Here is a 20,352-nt window from a genome sequence, read left to right as displayed (position 1 = left end):
GGAAATATTCTGTAGTCACAAAACAAGATATAGATTATATTTATAACATACCATGGTTTATTTCATACAAACTGGTTTCCAGGCAAAACGCACATTGAAAAGTGGTCTACCGTCTACTTTATCATGCTCTCAGTACTACTACCATTAAAAACTAAAATTTAGTCTGCCCTTATATACTTTTGTATTAGGAACTAACTCTATAACACGTGGGTAATACTATAAATTACACAAAAAGAAGAATAAAACCATTCATTAAAAAAACAAAAGGACTAGTGACAAAGTCATCCACAGCACAGCACAGCCGTACTGGGCTTTAGCTGCCCCCACAAAGGGAAAAGCGAGGGTGGATTAGTGACAAATTAGCACTCTAACAGAACGCATGCACCTACAGGTTGTTTCAGCTGGAATCACTATAGAAAAGACTACGTCTAGTCAGCCGTCACCCATGGCTGTTTCTTACCAAACGGAAAAGGTGAGCTCTCAACCTGGAAAGTGCATAAATGAAGACCTACAAGACCCAAACCGAATAAATGGAGGGTTACCACAGGAGGGGAGGTGAGAGTCACGCAAACAAAGAAGAAACAGGACACAGCAAGACTGCAGGGCAACAAGCCTGAAGTCTGATGCCATCAGAAAGACGACAGAAATTAACTTGCTATCTCCTCTCCTAAAGCAAAGGGGCTGAGGTAGATCAAATAAAATGATGAGTTCGTTGACAAGCCAAAACAAACTTTCTTTCCATTTCAGAAGACTAAACTTATTCCACACACACAAGCACACACACATGCCTTTCACCGTATCATTAAACAGACACTAGACAAATACAGACATAGATACCTGAATGATCAACTGATTTTGCAAGGTCATCGGAAATTATTCCAAGAATGTCATCATCTGTGTTTAAGACTTCAGAAATATCAGCTAAGGGGTCATCAGTCGTACCTAAGCATAGCAAGTATATTTTTAAAGTCTCAATATTGTCCTAGACATTAAGTTCTAAAACACACTCACTCGTTCAACCATTCACTAAACATCTAAACTACAGCAGATACGGAGTTAAGTGCTAGAATCGTAAGATTATTACTTCTAAAGTAAGGAATTTTTCAAAGAAAACACACACCTGCGTGTTGAATAAAAAAACATTAAAAATTAAGACTACTTTTGGTTTGTGACTGTTTGTTAACAATAAAACTTAAAGACCAATAAGAGAAATAAAGGCAATAAAAGTAAAATAGACTGCTCTAAGAAAGAAAAAAAAATGCATTAAGAAAGTGACATTTCTAAAAGTGACATCTAGAAAATAAGACAAAGAAGATAAATACCAAAGTCAAATGCATTTAGAGATTCCTTGTAAAATATAAGGGAGTACCAGCTAGTTAGATGCCTACTTCCAACCTTGATCTTAACACTGATTAATCATTCGTGTACTTATTCAAAAATATTTCCGGACCCACAGAATCATGTCTATGGAGTACGTTAGTGGGCATTGTCCCAGCCACTGGGAATTCAGAATAACCAAAACCAAGTGCTCGCTCACTCTGTTCACTTCCTCGGAGGGAGCCAGCAAATACGTAACAGCAGTGTCCGTGCTACGAAGATAACAGTAAGGACAAAGGATTCAGAGTAAGATGTGGAGATGATAAAGTATTAGATAAAGTGGTCAGGGAAGACCATTTAAAGGACATGACCAAGGATTAATGTAAATGAGTAAGGGAGTAAGATGCATAAAGATGGAGAGAACCCTCCAGGCAAAGGGAAAAGCAGACAGAAAGACGGAAGCAGGAGGGGTTTGGCCAAGTGTGGTCTGCGTGGTTGACTCCGGCAGTGAAGGGAAGGAGGGTAGGAAATAAAGGCAGCTGAAGTGAGATTCCGTGTGGTTTACTAAGTCGTGGTGCAGGCTGAGCTCCATTCGGAAACAGAAAGCAGAACGGGAACTTGTCGGAAGGCGGAGAGGAGGGGGCAGGAGAGTTCTCTGAAAGGGAGAGCGCTGGCTTCGGGGTGTACAACAGACTGGGCGAGGGGGCGTAGGGAGCGCTGGCAGCAGGGCAGGCCTGCAGACCTCTCAAGAGGCTGCTGCTGTAGTCCAGTGAGAGGTGGTCACACCAGGCACTCTAGAGAGGAGCGGGAGTGGAGGTAAGACGTGGCCGACTTCGGGCTACCTCCTGAAGCAGAGACGAATCTGCGGGCGCATCTGGGGCGCGGTGTCAGATAACAGAGCCAGGAGGACTCCAAAGTTGGTTCCCAGACTCATCAGTGAGACAAAAGGCTAGCTTTAAGAACTAATATAAGAAACACCTGCATTTTTAAATCCCTGTCGACTGTGTTTTTACTTTTTATAAAAAGGGGGGAAGGGACATAAAACACATTTAAGATCCTAGATAAAATATCCCTGTAAGACACAAATAGTCTTATCCCACTTAATATACTTCTCAAATAGAATTTGTAAGAATACTTTCATTTTTCAAGCCAAAAACTAAGGTAAATTAAGTGCCCAAATATTTGTAAAGTTTTTAGAGAAATAAAATCACTTCAATATTGTCTTCTCGAGACATCTTCAGGAAAATATATCTGAAATATTTCAGGCATTGTGTGTGTTATTAAACCAATGGAATTCTACTACATAAATTACAACTAACATTTTTTCAAAAATATTTTAAAAGTGCACCCCTACTTGAAGAAAGGGATTTTTCTATCTTACCAACAAATCATTAGAACTGCTGTGATAGACAGATTATACTGAATGAGATACAACAAGCTGCTACTCATAAGCTTTCCTGTTAGAAAGGCCAGAGTAGTTCAGCTGCAGAGAATGTCCCATTCATTCTGGGTTTTGGAACAGGTGCTATTCTGGTCCTCTCCATTCTGGCTTCACAACTGTACCATTCTCTGCAGTTTTGTGAATAGATCAATGTTTTTCCTACCACAATATGTCTTCTGCCCAACTTCAGTTCTCTTCCTCATAAAAACTCAAGTGAAAGTAAATTCTAGTTAAGTTTTTAAATGGCTAGTCAAGATTTTTACAGGAAGATATCCTTCCATTAAGATACTTTTTGACGGATCCACAAGTCTTTTGCTATATATTAACAATATACTGACTTGGTAAGAGCAGGTGAGCACTTAAAGCAACAGAATCAAAGTAAAAGTAAAATGATCTAAGATAAACAAAAACCATGGCCTTAGACCAGTGTTTAACTTCCGCACTGCCAACAAGAAGACTGACATCTTGTATGTGCGCAAAAGCGGGTAAGACTGCTTCTAATTATTTTGAGAAGTTAAAATAAAAGCCTGTATGCCAACCCAGGGCAATGCCAAGTTAACAGAGCTGTAATATATCAAAAGTCATCTCTCAGTAAAAGGTCAGCTTAAGATCATTTTCCAAATTGAGTTTATCAAATTCACTGAGTTTAAAAAAGGTAATCAATAGTAAAAGGGGAAGATTGTCAGAAGAACAATATACGACTGATAGTAAGATAAAAATCTACAAGTGGGGCAGAAACCCTGTGATCGTAATTCCTACATACTGAACTAGTTAAACTCCTAGAGCCTTAATATCACTTTATAGGCATATTAATGTCTCAAACCTTTCCCTGCTTCTAAATAGCCCCCATGTTCACTCTACGTGAGGTAGTGGTTCTTGATCGGGGGCAGTTTTGCAGGGACATTTGGCAGTGTCTGGAGATGCTGCCGGTCATCCCGACAGGAGGACAGAGATGCTGCAAGTACCCCACGACGCACCAACAACGGCTCATCTGGCCCAAGCGGTCGGCAGTGAGAAGCGGCGACCTAACACACTGTATCCCCCTGAATCCGCGCAGACTGGCAGCCGGGTCCAGCTGCAGTATCTTCTCTTCTCCTCCTGTCTTCTGCATTTCCTTGGGTTATGTAATTAACAAAAATCCATCCCACTTAAATCAAAGGTTATTACATTTATTACTCACCGACTACGGCAAAATTATACCTCCTTACATTATCCTTAGCATATTATAAGCTGAGCATTCTCCTCTGCAGCACTCGATTTTGGCGGCAGTTACACCGACAAATTTATTTGCCAAATCCTAAAGACCTGTCAAGTACTTGCATTTACTGAATGTATATTACACTTCAAAGAAGCTGACTTTTAAAAGCATATGAGGCCAAACTAAAGCATTTCAAAGGCTTTATTACAAGGAATCCAAGTGTCACATGATAAAGAACGCATCGTAAATTATTCCACATACCGTGAGTCCCGGGTTTTGCTGGAGTTGAGGAGGAACTAAGCAGTGGATCTAAGGAAGGATCCAAGAAATTTGTGTTCATGTTTGTTTTATATGAAAGCTGAGCTGTATCTTCTGACAAATTATCTAAACTTAGCTTGTTTTGTCTACTTGTATCTAGAAGATCTTTTCCAAAGAAAGCTTCCTAGATAAAGATAAGCACATATGAAAATGACTGATTTAGTTATATAATTCTAAAATGCTAACAGGTAATTCTGCCATTTTTGACAAGAAGTAAGAAATAACACAAAAACTTGGTATTCAAGAATACAGAAATTGAATACAGAAATATATAAACAATACAGAAATAACCTGTCAATTGCTTTATACAGATGGCCCCTTATTTTAAAAGATGCTTTTGTAGTTTTACTGGAGACAAATAAAATTATGCAAATAAAATCACATACTTATGTCAAACATGTTTCTAGGAACTGCAACATAATCCAGTTAATTCCAGGAGATTAGGCAACAATTAAATTTAAAAACTGATAAAATTGTAACACTCTTGGCACTGACTCATATTTTTAAAAAAACTAGGTTTCATGAATATTATTAGTATTTATAGATTACTTGCAGAAAATAACACAACAGTTTGATCTACAGCTTTAATATTTACATACTTCAGGTAGATTTAGTAACCTCATATTGATTCACACAGCCACATTAAAGACTGAACATGCTATAAATCTGAAAGAGGGTTTTTTATAGTCATTTAAACCATACTATGTGCACAAAATTTAGTACTAAAGGCTTTTGGCTTTTTATTCACTTTCTCGTATTAACATTTCTCCATTTCAATAAACTTCCTCTACCCAAGAGACCAGTGTTTCAAGCTGAGTTGCTTACAACTAGAGAATCACTCCAAAACTTTTCAAGGATCAGTAAGAAGGGCAAAACGAAGCCCTTGGGACATGCCTCCCCCCCTTCACTTCAACCCAACAACCAGAGTAGAAGCTCTAGTCTATTTTCTGTAAGGTGGTCCTGTCTAGAAGAAGGATCCTTTGTAGAAAACAATTTTGCAGAAACTCAACACTTAATACACTCTCGCCAAAGACACATACACAGAAAAGGTTCACTGCAACATTTTTTACAATACCAAAAGTGAAAGCAGCTTCAATGTCTGTCAAAGGCATCATGACTAAACAAATTATTGATACCCAAACTATAAAACACATCAATTTTTTAAAAGGATACAGAGCTATGCTGTCAAAGAAAAGCTCTGAAATACAGTATTAAGGCAAGTTGAGTGATGTGTTCAGCAAAACATCAAATACAAGCCAAGACCATTCCCACTCGGCAAAAATAAGTTAAAGAGTGAGTTCTGGAAGGATAGCACCGAACTGTTAATAATGCTAACTTCTGCAAAGGGATGGGGAAGGAGGTATATGATGTCTCGTAGAGGTGATGATCTATTTGATTTGAAATTTTCACATTTTTTAAGTGAACACACTGTTTCACTAAGAAAAATCTGAAAATCAGCAGAGTTAGAGCACCAGGTAGAGTATGATCCGCTCAAGAGGGTGTTTATCGTGAGGAAAAACCGAGAATAGCAGAGCATCTTGGAACTTGAGAGATCATTTATTTCATGCCTTTGGTGTAAGTCTGAGACTATGATTAGCAAGACCTTTTCTCTTTAAGTGACTCAGGACGACTTTAGTGCTATTTATAAGCAACGGTGTTAACATTCGTATCAATCTGATGGCTTTCTGTTAACTTTATATAAAGGAATGGCTCCATATGGCTTCAGATTTCATAATGTGACTCCCAGAACAAATTGGAGACTTTAAATGTACCACAGGGGTTCCTAAGGTCACACAGCCGCACTAGGTCTTAGGAGACCACATAAATATTTCTATTGGGTAGATTATATATTTATTAATCTTAACAGTATCAGGATAAACTTGGAAATGGCTGCTGAACTCCTGTGGGCTTTCATCACTATGTATTCCCTCAGTAGGGGAAAAACACAACCTGCTACCACGAGATGTCCAAGAAACAGCAAGCATTACAAAGGATTCCTTCACATCCCCCTGCCCGAAGAAAGGTTAGGTGTTCCTGAGGGACAGCAGAGGAAAGAATCCAGCTCAACAGATCAAGATTATAGCTGTGATCAGGAAATCAGATCCACTACTCTTAAAGCTCTTTTCCGAAGTATTTTCCCATGTTTGTAAGTAGCTAAAGAAGGCTTCGTGCCTACATACAGCCCTCTCAGAAGGTCAGCAGGAGGAGGCAGAGGTGGAGAAGCAGGTCATGTGCTCAATATTCTCAAGAAAGGGAGGGGAAGGGGATGAGAGGAACCAAACAGGATGTGATGAAAGGCCAGATCTCCTGACCAGTAAAATGACTATTACATGTTTAAAAAGGTGGTACACAGGATGAATGGGTATTTGAAGGGAATCTGGGGAAAATAAAACATTTCTTAAAGAAAGCCAACATGGGGGCGCCTGGGTGGCTCAGTGGGTTAAAGCCTCTGCCTTCGGCTCAGGTCATGATCCCAGCATCCTGGGATCGAGCCCCACATCGGGCTCTCTGCTCAGCGGGGAGCCTTCTTCCCCCTCTCTCTGCCTGCCTCTCTGCCTACTTGTGATCTCTGTCTGTCAAATGAACAAATAAAATCTTAAAAAAAGAAAGAAAACCAACACGTATGGCACAAGTTCACACTTCCTATTCAATACCCCAACATTGCTGGGCACACAGATGGCAAAGAGAATGAGATCAAATCGCTAACTGGCAGCACACTGGAATTCAAACGTGGGACGTCATTCCAGCCTTAAAAGCCCCACTCTAAGATATTAGCTAATAAAAACTTCTACTTATATGTATTACTACATACTGTACACTATGCCTAAAAGTTTTATTAAACACAGAAGACATTTTTTACTCAAACGAGTATTTGATTTTTATACTTCTAATCTACCAGAAACGAAAACTGAAAAAGCTGGATGCTAGCTGAATGGGTATGTATTTTAAAACCAGTAAGAGCCAACTGGAAAATAAAGGTAAAAAACTAATAACTGCAACGCAAGCAACAAAGCAGTATCTTTGCAGGCCGTTATTCCATGGGAGGAACAGACCAGATGGAGACCCCGTGATGGTCTGCTCCAATGCCACTTCCACACCTGAAGGCAGAGGACCAGCCCCGCCCTATCTCTAGTATCGGGCCTTCTGCAGACAGCATCGCGTGGTTTGGAACTCATCCAAACCACGCGATGTGCCTTCACGCTTACAGATCAGCTAGAGGAAATTCTACTTTCACGCAGCCTCCACCTAGAAAACCATGTCTTCACGTTGAGGGATGTTTTTTTGATGTGTATTTTAGAAAACAAAAACAATTCCACTTAAAGGTTTGGATCCCTGATCTCTAAAAGTGGTGAACAGTGGTTAAGGCTGTAACTTGGCTGCTATAAAGCCATCTTTATTCACTGAATGTGTCACTCTGACCTGTACTGGCCGAGGGAGCTGTCGTCCGTGGGACGTGGGTGTGGGGAGCACACAGGTGCAAATGGTTTGGAAGAATGAGCTTTCCCTAGTTCAAAATGTCCTTTATGTCTTATGAAATATTCAGAAGTAAGAAAACTGGGACAGAAAAGAACTTCATGAATAGTATCAAGGCACAAAAGAGATAAAATTTTGTGGGCCTCTGAAAGGTTAAAAAAAAAAAAAGGCACTTATAATTACGAATTAAAACAAGTAAAACATTAACAAAGTAATAAAACTTTTCCCAAAACTCAATACATCACATCTCTTTCGTTCATCAACTACAGAACATAAGGTAAAGCGAAGCATTACTTGTAAATAGGCAGGGAACGTTTCTTCGAGCTTATTTTTCCGTTTTCGGTATCTCTTCTTTATTTTTTCAGTGTTTTCAGTAACAGAAACGGATTCGTCAACTAGAGCATCTGGTAAGTGCTCGCTCCAGCCTGAAACAGCATGAAACAGCAGTCACATCTGTAAGTTTGTGGTATTTAAAGTTTTCAGACAAATACACCCAAAATAACTTTATAGCTTAGCAACATACACTCAAGATCCATATAAACAAACAAGTTTTTTTTCTTTCTCTCCAGTTTTATTGAGATATAATTGGCATACAACACTGTAAGTTTAAGGTATACAGCAGGACTTGACCAAGACGCTTTTTCACAAAAATATGTCAAAGCAAGTTTATTAGTAAGTTTTAAGTATCACTAAAAATACAACGCATGTCTATTTAGTATCAATATGAGCTTACTATTGTCTCTTTTTTTTTTAAAGATTTTATTTATTTATTTGACAGAGAGAGATTACATGTAGGCAGAGAGGCAGGCAGAGAGAGAGAGGAGGAAGCAGGCTCCCTGCTGAGCAGAGAGCCCCATGTGGGACTCGATCCCAGAACTCTGGGATCATGACCTGAGCTGAAGGCAGCGGCTTAACCCACTGAGCCACCCAGGCGCCCCCTTACTATTGTCTCTTAAGGAGCATTTCCTTACTTGCAGAGCAGTAAATTGTTTTAACATCAACAGTGTGTTAAAAATTAAAATACTGAAAATCACATGCTCCTGAGCCTGGGGAAAATGGCTACTCGTATACTAAAGGCAATTTAGCAGGAACAATCTTTTTGTAGAGTTTATCAGGCAAATTCAACAAAAGTCTTTTTAAAAACGTGTGTTCTTCAATTAAGCAATTCCAAGTTCAGGGGTTTATTGTGAATTGGGTTTTTGTGGTACACGTATATTGTAATAATATATTACTATCTAAAAATAAGCTCGTAAATATGCTATGAATGCCCAATCTTAAAATCAATCAGAAATGGAAAGAAAACAAAATTTTATCTATGAGATTAGCAAATAACTAAGTACACTATTTCAAGCAGATAGGTAAGCACTCAAATCATAGGCTCATACTCCTAAAGCAAACGGCACACCCCTTCTGGAAACCAGTGAAGGTACTTTTGTTACCCGAATATGTAAGTGGACTAACTCTTCTGAAAACTACAAATGGTGGATAAACATTCTTTAAACAACCTTATTAACTGTAGAGTAATCTAACCATTAAATAAAGAATCCTCAAAGACCAAAAAAGTTCAGGTGAAAGAGGAACCACAGAAAGAAATACACACAGAACCAAGTAAAGCTCCCCCTGATTTTGCTAAAATCCAGTGGTCCTGAGCTCCCGTTTTCAGAGCCTCATGAGGAATGGGGACTGGAACACAAAGTTTAAATCCTCCCCCACTCTCCCCCACTGAGACAGAGATTAGCCAGAGGTGCCTCCTATAAAGGTGAGAGACCCAGAAGGATGCTCAGGGTTGGTTCAACAAGAAACCCATCCCCCCAAGCCCCCCACACACACACCACGCCTCCCCTCCCTGTCTCCACCACCAATAGCAAAGAAAACGGCTTGTCTTGTCATGGAAGGTGGTGCTGGGCAGAAATGCAAAAACCGGAAATCTTCCCTGCGAGTTCATAAACTCAGGATAGCCCTAATGTGTAAGAAACCTGAAGTTATAACAGAGATGGACCACAAAACTTCAAGACAAGAATTTAAGCTAAATTCTTTTAGCTACAGAAGTCCCGGGTAAGGCAGTAGCAGCTCGTGCTCCTCTGGTAACAGAGGCAGATATTCCCTGAAATAAGCCACCTTCAATTCGGTCCTCAAAAAAGTTGAGAGAATGTTCTACAGAATATGAGCTCAGGTTAAGAAAAAAAATTGTAAATATATTATGTGTATGTATGAATCTCAGACAATAAATACAGTGAAATGAGGCTCCAGAAGGGCTGGGAGTGACACACAGGAGAACCAGTGTTAACCCTTTCTACCCTGCATCACTGGGACACACAGAAGTAACAGTGCACTGAGACTAGGGGGAGTGACTAGAAGGTGTTAAAATACGAAAAAGGCAATTTGGAAAAGGAAACAACCCATAACATAATGAACACTCCCCAGATGACTCCACATGCTGCATATGAAGGGATAAAATACTGACCTAACAGAACTAAAATTAGAGAACAGAACACAGAAAGATGCAAAACAAAACCAGTCTCAGTGAACGTATCCTACTTCTTCGGGCTTCTTACAGCCATTGTAAGTCATGTCAGAAAGTCCTTTAAAACCATGTGGAGCTTCCTTTTAAAAACACAATTTGTAATTTTCATTAATTCACAGGTCAAAACCGCACCCCATAATAATGGAAGAACTCTTATCAGAGCACATTCCGAAAACAGCTCCTTCCTTCACATCCTGCAGAAAGCATTTAAAATGCATAAAGCATACAGACTGTGACATACTGACACAACGTGTTCATCAGAACCAGTTCTCAAGCTATGGTTAAGCAATGATTTAGCCTTCTCTGAAGATCTATGTGAGCATGACAGAATAGTTACGGGAAAACATATTTCTAAAACATTATACAATTTTCTTAAAAATTGCTGGATTGGCTGTCACTTTCAACAAAATAGTCTAAAGTCTCCAATTCCAGGGGCGCCTGGGTGGCTCAGTGGGTTAAAGCCTCTGCCTTCAGCTCGGGTCATGATCCCAGGGTCCTGGGATCGAGCCCCACATCGGGCTCTCTGCTCAGCAGGGAGCCTGCTTCCTCCTCTCTCTCTGCCTGCCTCTCTGCCTACTTGTGATCTCTAATAAATGATTAAAATCTTAAAAAAAAAAAAAAAAAGATTTAAAGTCTCCAATTCCATACCAAGGAGATAAGATAGGCTAAGAAGGGCCTTTTGTGAGATGACCGGGAAGCACAAGTGTGACTAAGTGATCCAGTCCCTTCAATGTTTGTACTTAACTCAAGAAAAACAGAAAGTTGTTTCAAAAAAATCTCAGAGGAATACACTCTACTGGACTTAGACCTTTTCCTTACCACACCTAGTTTCTGTATTACAGGTATGAACTCTACAGGCTCTCACATCCCTGATCAGTAAGAAGCAACAAGGTTGTGACTGCAGCATTATTTAGGATGGTTCTTTTCAAGAGGGATAGCAAGAAAAGGGAAAATCAAACAAAATCAGTACCATACCATCATCTCTGTTAGGTAACTGCTCAGAAATAGAGCCTGAGGAATCTTTTCTGACGACAGATCTTTTCGTCTTTCCTTGCCCAGTTCGACTCCTTTGTCGTACCATAAATCCACCAATACCTACCCAAAAAGAAAATTGGGTAACTTTGTAAATAATTGATTTCTCCCTGTACTAAGTAGGGTTAAATTGCTTGGAGGCATTTCCCAAATTCTATATGGGCTAATTTAAATCAATAATCATTTTTATGTGCAATACAAGAATTCAGAAATAAGCAAATTAAAAGAGGTCAAAGCTACTGATGGTTAGCTTACCACTAACCGAACAGGTATAAACATACATTACTATAGCACAGAAAGGTTGCATGCATTTCCTCTTATCACCAGTGTCAAAGTAAATATTATAGTAAATCGTACTTGTTTACAAATATTAAGTAACTCATATATTATCCTTCATATTACTATATTAGCTGCAGGAGAATACACATGAAACTGAACAATCCAAACAAAATCAAGTCTGACTTCAGGGCAACATGTCTGGTGAAGGCTCTTGGACATGACACACACACACAGTGCCACAGTTCAAAGCACAGAATCTGGAGCCACACTATAATTCTTGTTACTACGGGACTCTGGGTGAGTCATTTAATTTTCCAGTCCTTCAGTTTCCTCCCTGTTAGACAGGGACAGCGGCTAGCACCTCACCTCCTCATACATATATTATAAGGGCTAAACGGCTTGACAGATGTAAAGTACGCAGAACAGTGTCTGATACACAGTCAACGCTAACAGTTTCTGTCACAGGACACAGCCATCTAATGCACTGTGACGTAACGGGTCCCTCAGTCACAAGGATGACCTCCATGGGAGGCGGAAACAGAGAGAAAAAAAACCACAATAAATGTAAGCTCCTAGAAGGAGTTCGCAGTGTCTGGGAAAATTTGTGTAGTTTTAAGCCTCCTAATTAGGAAGAAATGAAATGACTAGGGTGAAGTGTATCTAGGTCCTTGTTAATAGATGCAACCCATCTTCTGGAACGTTACCTTAAAGGTCTTGCAGAATACAAACAACAGTGAGAAAGTGTCTCCCGGCACATCACAAGGTATTTAGAACTCTCATCAATAAAATACAAGCAGTCAGAAGGATAAAGACTGAGCTGATGCCATCTGATGTCTCGTTTGACCAGCAAATAGAAATTAATAAACCACCTGAGTAAAGCTTATACACACTCTGCACTGTGACCAGTTCAGTAATTTTTTTCTAATAAGGCAAATGAAATTTGACAAGCAAAACAGCTTCTCCCTCCACCTCTGAGGCAGGGAGGAAATAAGAGAGAATTTTATCAGTCATACACGACTTGAACTATAAATTTTAGGAGGCACAGGAACCCTGTTGTATTACCGTCTAATTGTACATTTACTGGCTCGTACGCAAGCACTGAAATGTTTCAAAACCAAATATTAAGAACGAATGCTGAAAACCAGAAGAATTCAGAAGTACACATCAAGGGAAAAATAAGTAAGAGGCTTTAAAAATACCAGTACAAATAAAAGCCAATGTAGTAAAGCATTTAATATAATGGACCATATCTGGGATAAGGCATTAAAATAATGATTTACTGTGAAGTATTCACATACTCCATCTACGGAACTTCTACCTCAAAAGCATATTGAAGTAGTTCAGTCCTTCAATTTCTACAGTCAAGTTTTAGTTTGGAGATTTGCTAAGGAGCTACCTTTCATCTCGAGTATTTAATAACAATTGAAGCCCTCGATATTATATTTTTCTTAAATTATCTAAGTTCGATTACATTAAAATATCTCATTTAGGACTATACCTGGTCTGTACGGTTTCCTTTTTCTCTTTTTTACCCCTTCTGTTCCTTCTACTCCCTTAGCTTCATCATCCACAGCTTCCCGTTCAGGACTGGATTCTGATTTACCATCACAATCGAGGAGTTCTCCTTCTGAGGGGGAAAAAAACAAAAAAGGAATGCACAGATAATATTGGAAAAATCTATCAAATACAGAATTCCTGTGTAATAGGAAATGCAAGGCCAAGTGGCGACTGAACCACTCTAACTGGGCATCCCAGTAGGTGGGACAAGTCTAGAAAAAGATGGAAAAGGCCCCAAATAGTCACTGAACTCATGATGCTTCGTGCACTGCTTTCAGGAAATGAAATCTCAGCATCAGGGAAGGGGAAACACAGAGAGAAAGTTCAAAAAGACAATTATAAATCAGTTTGCAGTTAACACTCATTCCCTTCCCTTCACTTACATTTTCAGGCTCAGGACCTAAGGCTGTCTCTCTCTCTAGCCTAGAACGCTCTCCCGAGGTCCAACTATAACTGTAATTATCACCTCGTTACCAAAACCTCGCTATCCAAAACTGAGAGCAGGGGAGAGAGCAACACTTTTATTTATTAGAAAAAAAAGCCTGTTTCCGTTGCACAAAGAATTTGTTTCTGATATGCTAAGGTAACTGTTTATAACTTACTTTCCTGAAGAAACATTTGTTGAACAGTGGACAGCTAGCAAAAGCAACAACAAACGGCACTGTTACAGTATTTCAGGAGCACCCCAAGTTCACTTGGCCATTACAGACTCCTGTGGAATCAACTATGTATTTATCTGTAACATCATGCATGACGTTACTTGTTATTTTTATGGGATGTGCCCTCAGACGGCCTCAATCTGGAAACATCGTTTCCCATGGTGGTGTGGTGTAGAATAGTAGTCAAAGGGAAAACCTCCTCAGGCCTTTCTGATGCTGTTTTGCCAACCTTTTAAAAGATTCTGTAATCTCAGACTTTGAGAACTAATGTGTACTGTCAAGAAATGTTTGAAACGCAGCATTTCTCGGCTTTGAGAAAGATGGGATCCTTTTTCAGACAGCTACTGTCCACAGAAACGAACTCTGCACTGTACTCTGGCTGATGGCGATGTGATCAATTCCTCGCAGTTACAGACTATTTCTTCACAAGCCACAAATCACTAAACTTCAAAATCTGACTTCCTGCTTCATAGTATTTGAACATCAACTCTCCATAACCATCAGAGTTTTTCTCCCCACCCGACAGACCCAAACGCAACACTGCGGGGGAAAGGTGAGGACTAACCCGTAAAAGACGCCCGCTCTCGGCCAGAACGATCCCTCGCTTGCCTCCTGCTACAGCCCCCAACAGACCCACGTGCCGCAACTCCTGGGCCCAGTGGTCTAGGCACATTACAGCCAAGTGTGCTTTTAAAAACTGGAGGAAGACTAAGCCACTACGCACTCAGAAACCTCCCATTACCTCCCAGTCCATCCACAGGAAATGGAAACTCCTAAGGCACAACGCTGTGGTTCCGAATGACCAACTGAGTCATGCTTTCTCTCTCCTCTTACCCCCGATCTCTGCACCTCCTGCAGCCACCTCTGTTCACTGCTGGGTACACTGGTCTTCATGACATTCCTCCCACATGCTAGCTGGGCACACGCCTGCCCGGAGCCTGTGCACTGGCCCCCGTCCTGTCTGGGACGCTCTGCCGTCAGCCAGTGCAGTGGCCTCTCACTTCTCCCACGCCTCTGCTCACCTGCTGCTTCCAACTCCCTTGCTGCCTCCCACGGCCACGGGCATGCCCATTCCTCTTACTCCAATGCTAGCTTTCCCGGAACACTTGCTAAACAGACTGTAATCAACTCACTTATGATGTGCTGTTTTTGAAAGTAATCTTTGCTCCTAACATTAAAAAGTAAGTTTCATGAGCACAGAATTTCGTCTGCTTTGTTCACTGACATGACCTCCAACACCCAGCACAGAGGAGGATTTGACAGATACTGTTGAATAATGTGATGGACAGATGTATTTATTACTTTGTTTCGAGTCAGCTGAAATGAAACAACCAACCTAAAAGACACAAGCTTGTGGTGATCTTTGGAAATAGGCAAAATGTGACTCATAGTGAATTTAATACTACTAAAATTATTCTGTCATCTCAAGGATTCAGCCAGAAAATCCTTGGTGTCTCCTGGGATCAAAAAAATAGTTATAAACAGGTATGTTTATGATGAACATCTGTGAACATCAATGTGCACTTGAACATTAATAATGGTTTTTCCGTGCAGAACGGAGGGACCATGTTCCACTTAAACTGAGCCACGGCACTTGAGCTCACAGCATCTGAGGTTCATGCTGCCACCTAGCAAACTAGAATGCGGCCCTCTCAATTTCCCCATCTAGGGGTACACTCCTGATTTTGAAGCTGCTCACATCCTACCTATCTAAGGTCATACTGCAAAGATACGGTGTCCCTGGAGATTTCTATAATGTAAATAAGTCTGTTCTAGAGACCATGTGAAAGGACGAAAATCTGAAAAGTCCAAGCAGATAACTCACGTAGAGAGGTCAAGGTCATATCAAGGGTTACCTAAGTCGGTAGATTTTACCCTGAGATAAAACGTGTGTATTCTAAAAATGATTTTATTTCCTTCTTGTGAACATAATGAACGGAAAATAAGTCAGTCTTACCTCGACTATCATCCATTTCTCCATCCCTTGAATGTTCTGACTGGATGTCTGGAGGGGTCTGAAGGACGGCCACACTGTTCTGATTTATAATCTTCAACTTCAGCTTTGGTTTTGACCGTTTTCTTCGGGGAACTGTAACTGTGAGGCTCTGTAACTGAGTCATCCCTGATTCAGTCAAACACACGCCATCCTGGGTGTACGTCTTGGGTGGATCTAAAATTACAATATCCCAAGCATATACATTCAAAGTCTCACTTTAACTTGCGCTGATAAGTTGAGGGCTGTTCCAAAATACCTCGTGAAGAGACTGTGACTATAAAGCAATTATATGTGAAATGCACAAATAATTCACGGTGCTCAACTGAAACTAAGAAAGAGTGGTCGACTTTCTGGGATCATAAGCAGAAAGGTTACAAGGTCTGCCTGGCATTTTCTCCTCATCTGTCAACATGAGGATTTAGAAAGAAAGCACTGACGCTGAAGGTAATGCTTCTGCTACGTGACTATGAGCCTTTCCCAGACTATCTTTTCAAACTAAAAGGTGAGAATCAATTTATGTAAGAGGAACAAGAATACTACTGAAGGCCACGTGGGGAGCCAAGTACCAGTGTAATCAGTGACACGGAGAGGTGGTGAGTAAGAAGAAATCCTGCAAATGTTTCAATGTACAAAACTGCAATCCACTAAAATTTCTGCACTATCCAAATGCTTTTGTATCCAATGATACCAAACAGAATTAGACAAAAGAACAACGGTTTAAAAAAAAATCCTATTAGTCACCACCCTCGTTAATCCATTACGAAAAAAAGAGTAAGAAATTCAATTAATTCTCATAAGAAAAAAAAGTCACTGTTCGATAACCAGGCCTTAGTTTCTGCTAAATTTGTCACTAAGCGCAGTGATACATCAATGAAACCAAAGCACGTATGGGCCAACGATTACTCTGGGTGGTTATTTCACTGCTACGTTGCTGAGACTGACAGGAAGCGTGTCACGTGAAAGCTGGGTAAGACGCCCAGGACACGTGTCAGTCACAGAAACGATTGACAACATCAGGGAACTTGGGCTGAACACTCGTACGACAAAGGCGGGTTTCGTGGCACATGCGGCAGGTCGGCTGTATCCGTGACCAGCGTGCACGTGCTCTCGGTAAGGGACAGTGAAGCAAAGGGCCAGAGGCTTTACCTAGCTCTTTCACTTTTGTGACAATCTGTGCTACGAGGGAGGATTCACAGCAGTCTGAGGAAGGCACTGAAATGGAAAAGAAAAAAAAGAAACTGTGTAATTTTTTTCAGAAAATGAACCACTGAAGGATTTATACATAATTAAATATTCTACTTCTGCACCCATTTTACTGAAGTAAATACTTAAAACACTAAATAGAGTTCAAGACTGTCTTTAACAACACCAGGGAGCCGTAGTGAAGGACACACACCCCACGGAGGCCCAGGTGAGCAGCAGCACACGATTTCTACGTATTCCTAGGAACTACAAGATGACGGATCGCGAAGGGAAAATCACTATGTATCTACAACACATGCTTAATTTATTTTCTTTAGGAAAGCCAACTGTTTTAATATATTAAGTTGGGGAAAATATTTACAACTAAAAGAACTTATTTTTCATAAAATACTTGTGGAGATAACTGTTTCACAAAATGAAAAAGAGAGGCAAGTCCACTCCCTGGGTATGGACAGCACAGCGCAAGGGAGTTACAGGAGCACAGACCCACGGTTCACGGTATTTCCTTACCATTTGATGTAGGCATATAGGGTCTGCACATGCTACAGTCAAAACCAATGTCGGCTACATTTTCCACTTCCTCTTCAGTACTTAAGTTTTGACAAACTGCGTGCATCCATCTAAAAAGACCGTATTTTGCACATTAAAACAGAACTGCAGCAGGAGTTGGCAGCTGCCACACCGAGAGACCCTAAGGCTCAGATGTTCCTCCTATGTTGCCCCTTCTCCTGACCACAGCTTCCGACCCGCAAAAACTTTCAGAGCTGAGAATAAGCCACAGAAAAGGAGAGTGATCAAGTACTGGTAAGGAAGCAAAAGCACATGGAGGGCGGGTTAAGTGCCCTCAGATCACACAGTGAGTGCATCAGAGAAGCAGAAGCTCGTGAGGGCGAGCACGAAGGAATTCTGGGAAAGCACGAAGTCGTCGGCAAATGGGCTAGCGTGTCTGGGCTCCGTGTGGCGGGCACCCACTGTGGAGTAGACGGAGCTCATGTGTTTGAGGCTGAATGCTCACGGGGAAAAAGGAATTACCTTGCCTTTGAACAAAGAATCGCTAGTCAGAGTCCTGAGAACCCTGTATTACTGGCAAAATAACATTACAGCTAATACTACGCATATAGTGCTGACTATGAACACAGCACAAGATTATATCACCGATGGGGCGCCTGGGTGGCTCAGTGGGTTAAAGCCTCTGCCTTTGGTTCAGGTCATGATCTCAGGGTCCTGGGATCGAGCCCCACATCGGGCTCTTTGCTTGGCAGGGAGCCTGCTTCCCTCTCTCTCTGCCTAAGTGTGACCTCTGGCTAGCAAATAAATAAATAAATAAAATTTAAAAAAAAAAAAAAAAAAAAAAAAAAAGATTGGAGCTCATACCCCGCACCTGGGCAGTTAGTATCCACAGCTGTAAGAAAAACTAGCTTAAGGAAAATAAAATGTGTGAGACCATTTGTAGAATCTAATAAAAGATTCAAAAACTCTCCATGGGGACGCCTGAGTGGCTCAGTGGGTTAAGCCGCTGCCTTCAGCTCGGTTCATGATCTCAGGGTCCTGGGATCGAGTCCTGCATCGGGCTTCTTGCTCAGCAGGGAGTCTGCTTCCGAACCCTCTCTCTCTGCCTGCCTCTCTGCCTACTTGTGCGCTCTCTCTCTCTGATAAATAAATAAATAAAATCTTTAAAAAAAAAAAAAAACCAAAAAACCCTTCACAGAAAAATGCATACATGCAAGCAATAATTCTGTACCTAATTTCAAGAATTCATAAAACCCTTAAAAGCCTCAAGTCAAAAATCTTTGTCTGAAACTGCAAGTACAAAACAGGAAACTTGTCTAAGTTTCTAGCCAACAGAAAATCTAGAAAGCAAAAAGTCTTGCTTCTTAAATTTAAGACAGAGAATGTTATTTTCCAATTTCCTTTTGCTATATTTAAAAGAGAAACACTTGCAAGAGAAACAGGAATTTAAGAAGTAGCACAATACCTATCACACTGTCTGCACTGCAGAATCAGGTCTTCTTCTCGGTAGTTCCGGCAGCAGACGGGGCAGGAAGCCAGGCTTGCACAGGGAGCACACTGTGTGTAGTTGTTCTGCCACTCGCATCGCGGACCCGCAGATGTCGCTCCACAGTGCCTGCACCAAACACACCTGAAACCCAACACCCCCCAACAAGTCTCATTTTATTTACGTACTTATTTAGTTACTATAATCAAGAAGACACACTAGAACAGAATAGGGGGAATCAATGAAAGCAAATCAGAACATTTTTCTGAGAGGCGGCATGGCCTCTACCATACTCGACATGTTGTCAGGCAATGAAGCGGGCGCAGCGAATTTTTAAGAACGGGGGGAGCGCGGTGCACTTGCGAGGCCAAGGAGGGGAGGCAAGTCCCGCAGTACCATTTGCACTTCCAGCCCCCCTTGGGCACGGTCTGCAGAGGAGGGGCGAGGCAGTAGGTGTGGTAGCTTATGTCACAGTCATCACAGAGCAGGAGTCTTCCGGGGTCACTCGCCTTCCCACAGGCCTCACACACGGTGCACTCCAGGCACCTCCAACCTTTGCTAAGAACGACTTTAGTGATCTGTAAAAGAAACCACCGATGCAAGTGATTGACACACTAACCGATCCTCATTCGGCATGGTCACATACGTCATACACATGAGGATGCAGCGCTGATGTCTCAGGAAGCAGGGAAGAGCCAATCAAGTAACACGTACTGAGCACCAGCAGTGGCCCAACCCAGGTGTGGGAACATGTACTTTCACAAGGGCCCCGATGGGACAGAGTAACAGAAAGCAGAACATACTCGAATGCCTAACCACCTCGTCCTCAGACTTTATGTCCACTTACAGAGGCAGCGACTAGATTTTGAAGAAATCAAGTATACTTCCCCTTCCCTGTTAATACAAGTTTTGAAAATGTATTGGCCTAGTTTCCAGCTGTGATGTTTCATGAATTCATACTTCTAAAACTTGTATACATTGCACAAGGATCTATATATTAAAGTCAGTATTTAAAAATCTAAAAAATTTAGAGTAAATCATAAATTCCCAAGGACATTTCATGACCTTGGAGGCTTTCAGGCCATGACAGTGGGACTTCCGACGCGCATCACCACTCTGTTTAGTCTCCTCTGTCACAAGGTCTAAGTTAGCAGGAAAGTTTGAGAATCTCTGTACTTTTTTTTCTTTTTAAAGATTTTATTTATTTATTTGACAGAGAGAAATCACAAGTAGATGGAGAGGCAGGCAGAGAGAGAGAGAGGGAAGCAGGCTCCCTGCTGAGCAGAGAGCCCGATGTGGGGCTCGATCCCAGGACCCTGGGATCATGACTTGAGCCGAAGGCAGCGGCTTAACCCACT

At 41.2% G+C, this 20,352-nt stretch overlaps 1 protein-coding gene across 16 annotated transcripts in view; it reads right to left on the bottom strand.

The window, feature by feature from the left end:
• The window catches only part of KMT2C (lysine methyltransferase 2C), a 269,946-nt gene that overhangs the window by 53,796 nt on the left and 195,798 nt on the right, over positions 1-20,352 (bottom strand). For 15 of the 16 annotated variants that reach the window (XR_006608481.1, XM_045086329.1, XM_045086334.1 and 12 more), the window contains 11 exons: positions 19,391-19,572; positions 18,974-19,138; positions 17,509-17,618; positions 16,942-17,007; positions 15,757-15,969; positions 13,082-13,210; positions 11,248-11,367; positions 8,043-8,173; positions 4,218-4,398; positions 838-942; positions 461-508 (listed from right to left, as the gene is read on the bottom strand). Coding sequence is in view for 15 of the 16 variants with exons in the window: in XM_045086329.1 (XP_044942264.1) it covers positions 461-508; positions 838-942; positions 4,218-4,398; positions 8,043-8,173; positions 11,248-11,367; positions 13,082-13,210; positions 15,757-15,969; positions 16,942-17,007; positions 17,509-17,618; positions 18,974-19,138; positions 19,391-19,572 (1,450 nt within the window). In the remaining variant the exon portion in view is untranslated. The remainder of the gene's footprint in view (positions 1-460; positions 509-837; positions 943-4,217; positions 4,399-8,042; positions 8,174-11,247; positions 11,368-13,081; positions 13,211-15,756; positions 15,970-16,941; positions 17,008-17,508; positions 17,619-18,973; positions 19,139-19,390; positions 19,573-20,352) is intronic. The other variant, XM_045086336.1, reaches the window with a different exon arrangement.

This window comes from Mustela putorius, unplaced genomic scaffold (genome assembly GCF_011764305.1).
Source record: "Mustela putorius furo isolate JIRA1106 unplaced genomic scaffold, ASM1176430v1.1 tig00000929_pilon_pilon_pilon, whole genome shotgun sequence".
NCBI classification, from domain to species: domain Eukaryota; kingdom Metazoa; phylum Chordata; class Mammalia; order Carnivora; family Mustelidae; genus Mustela; species Mustela putorius.
This window is presented reverse-complemented; position numbering and strand designations above follow the sequence as displayed.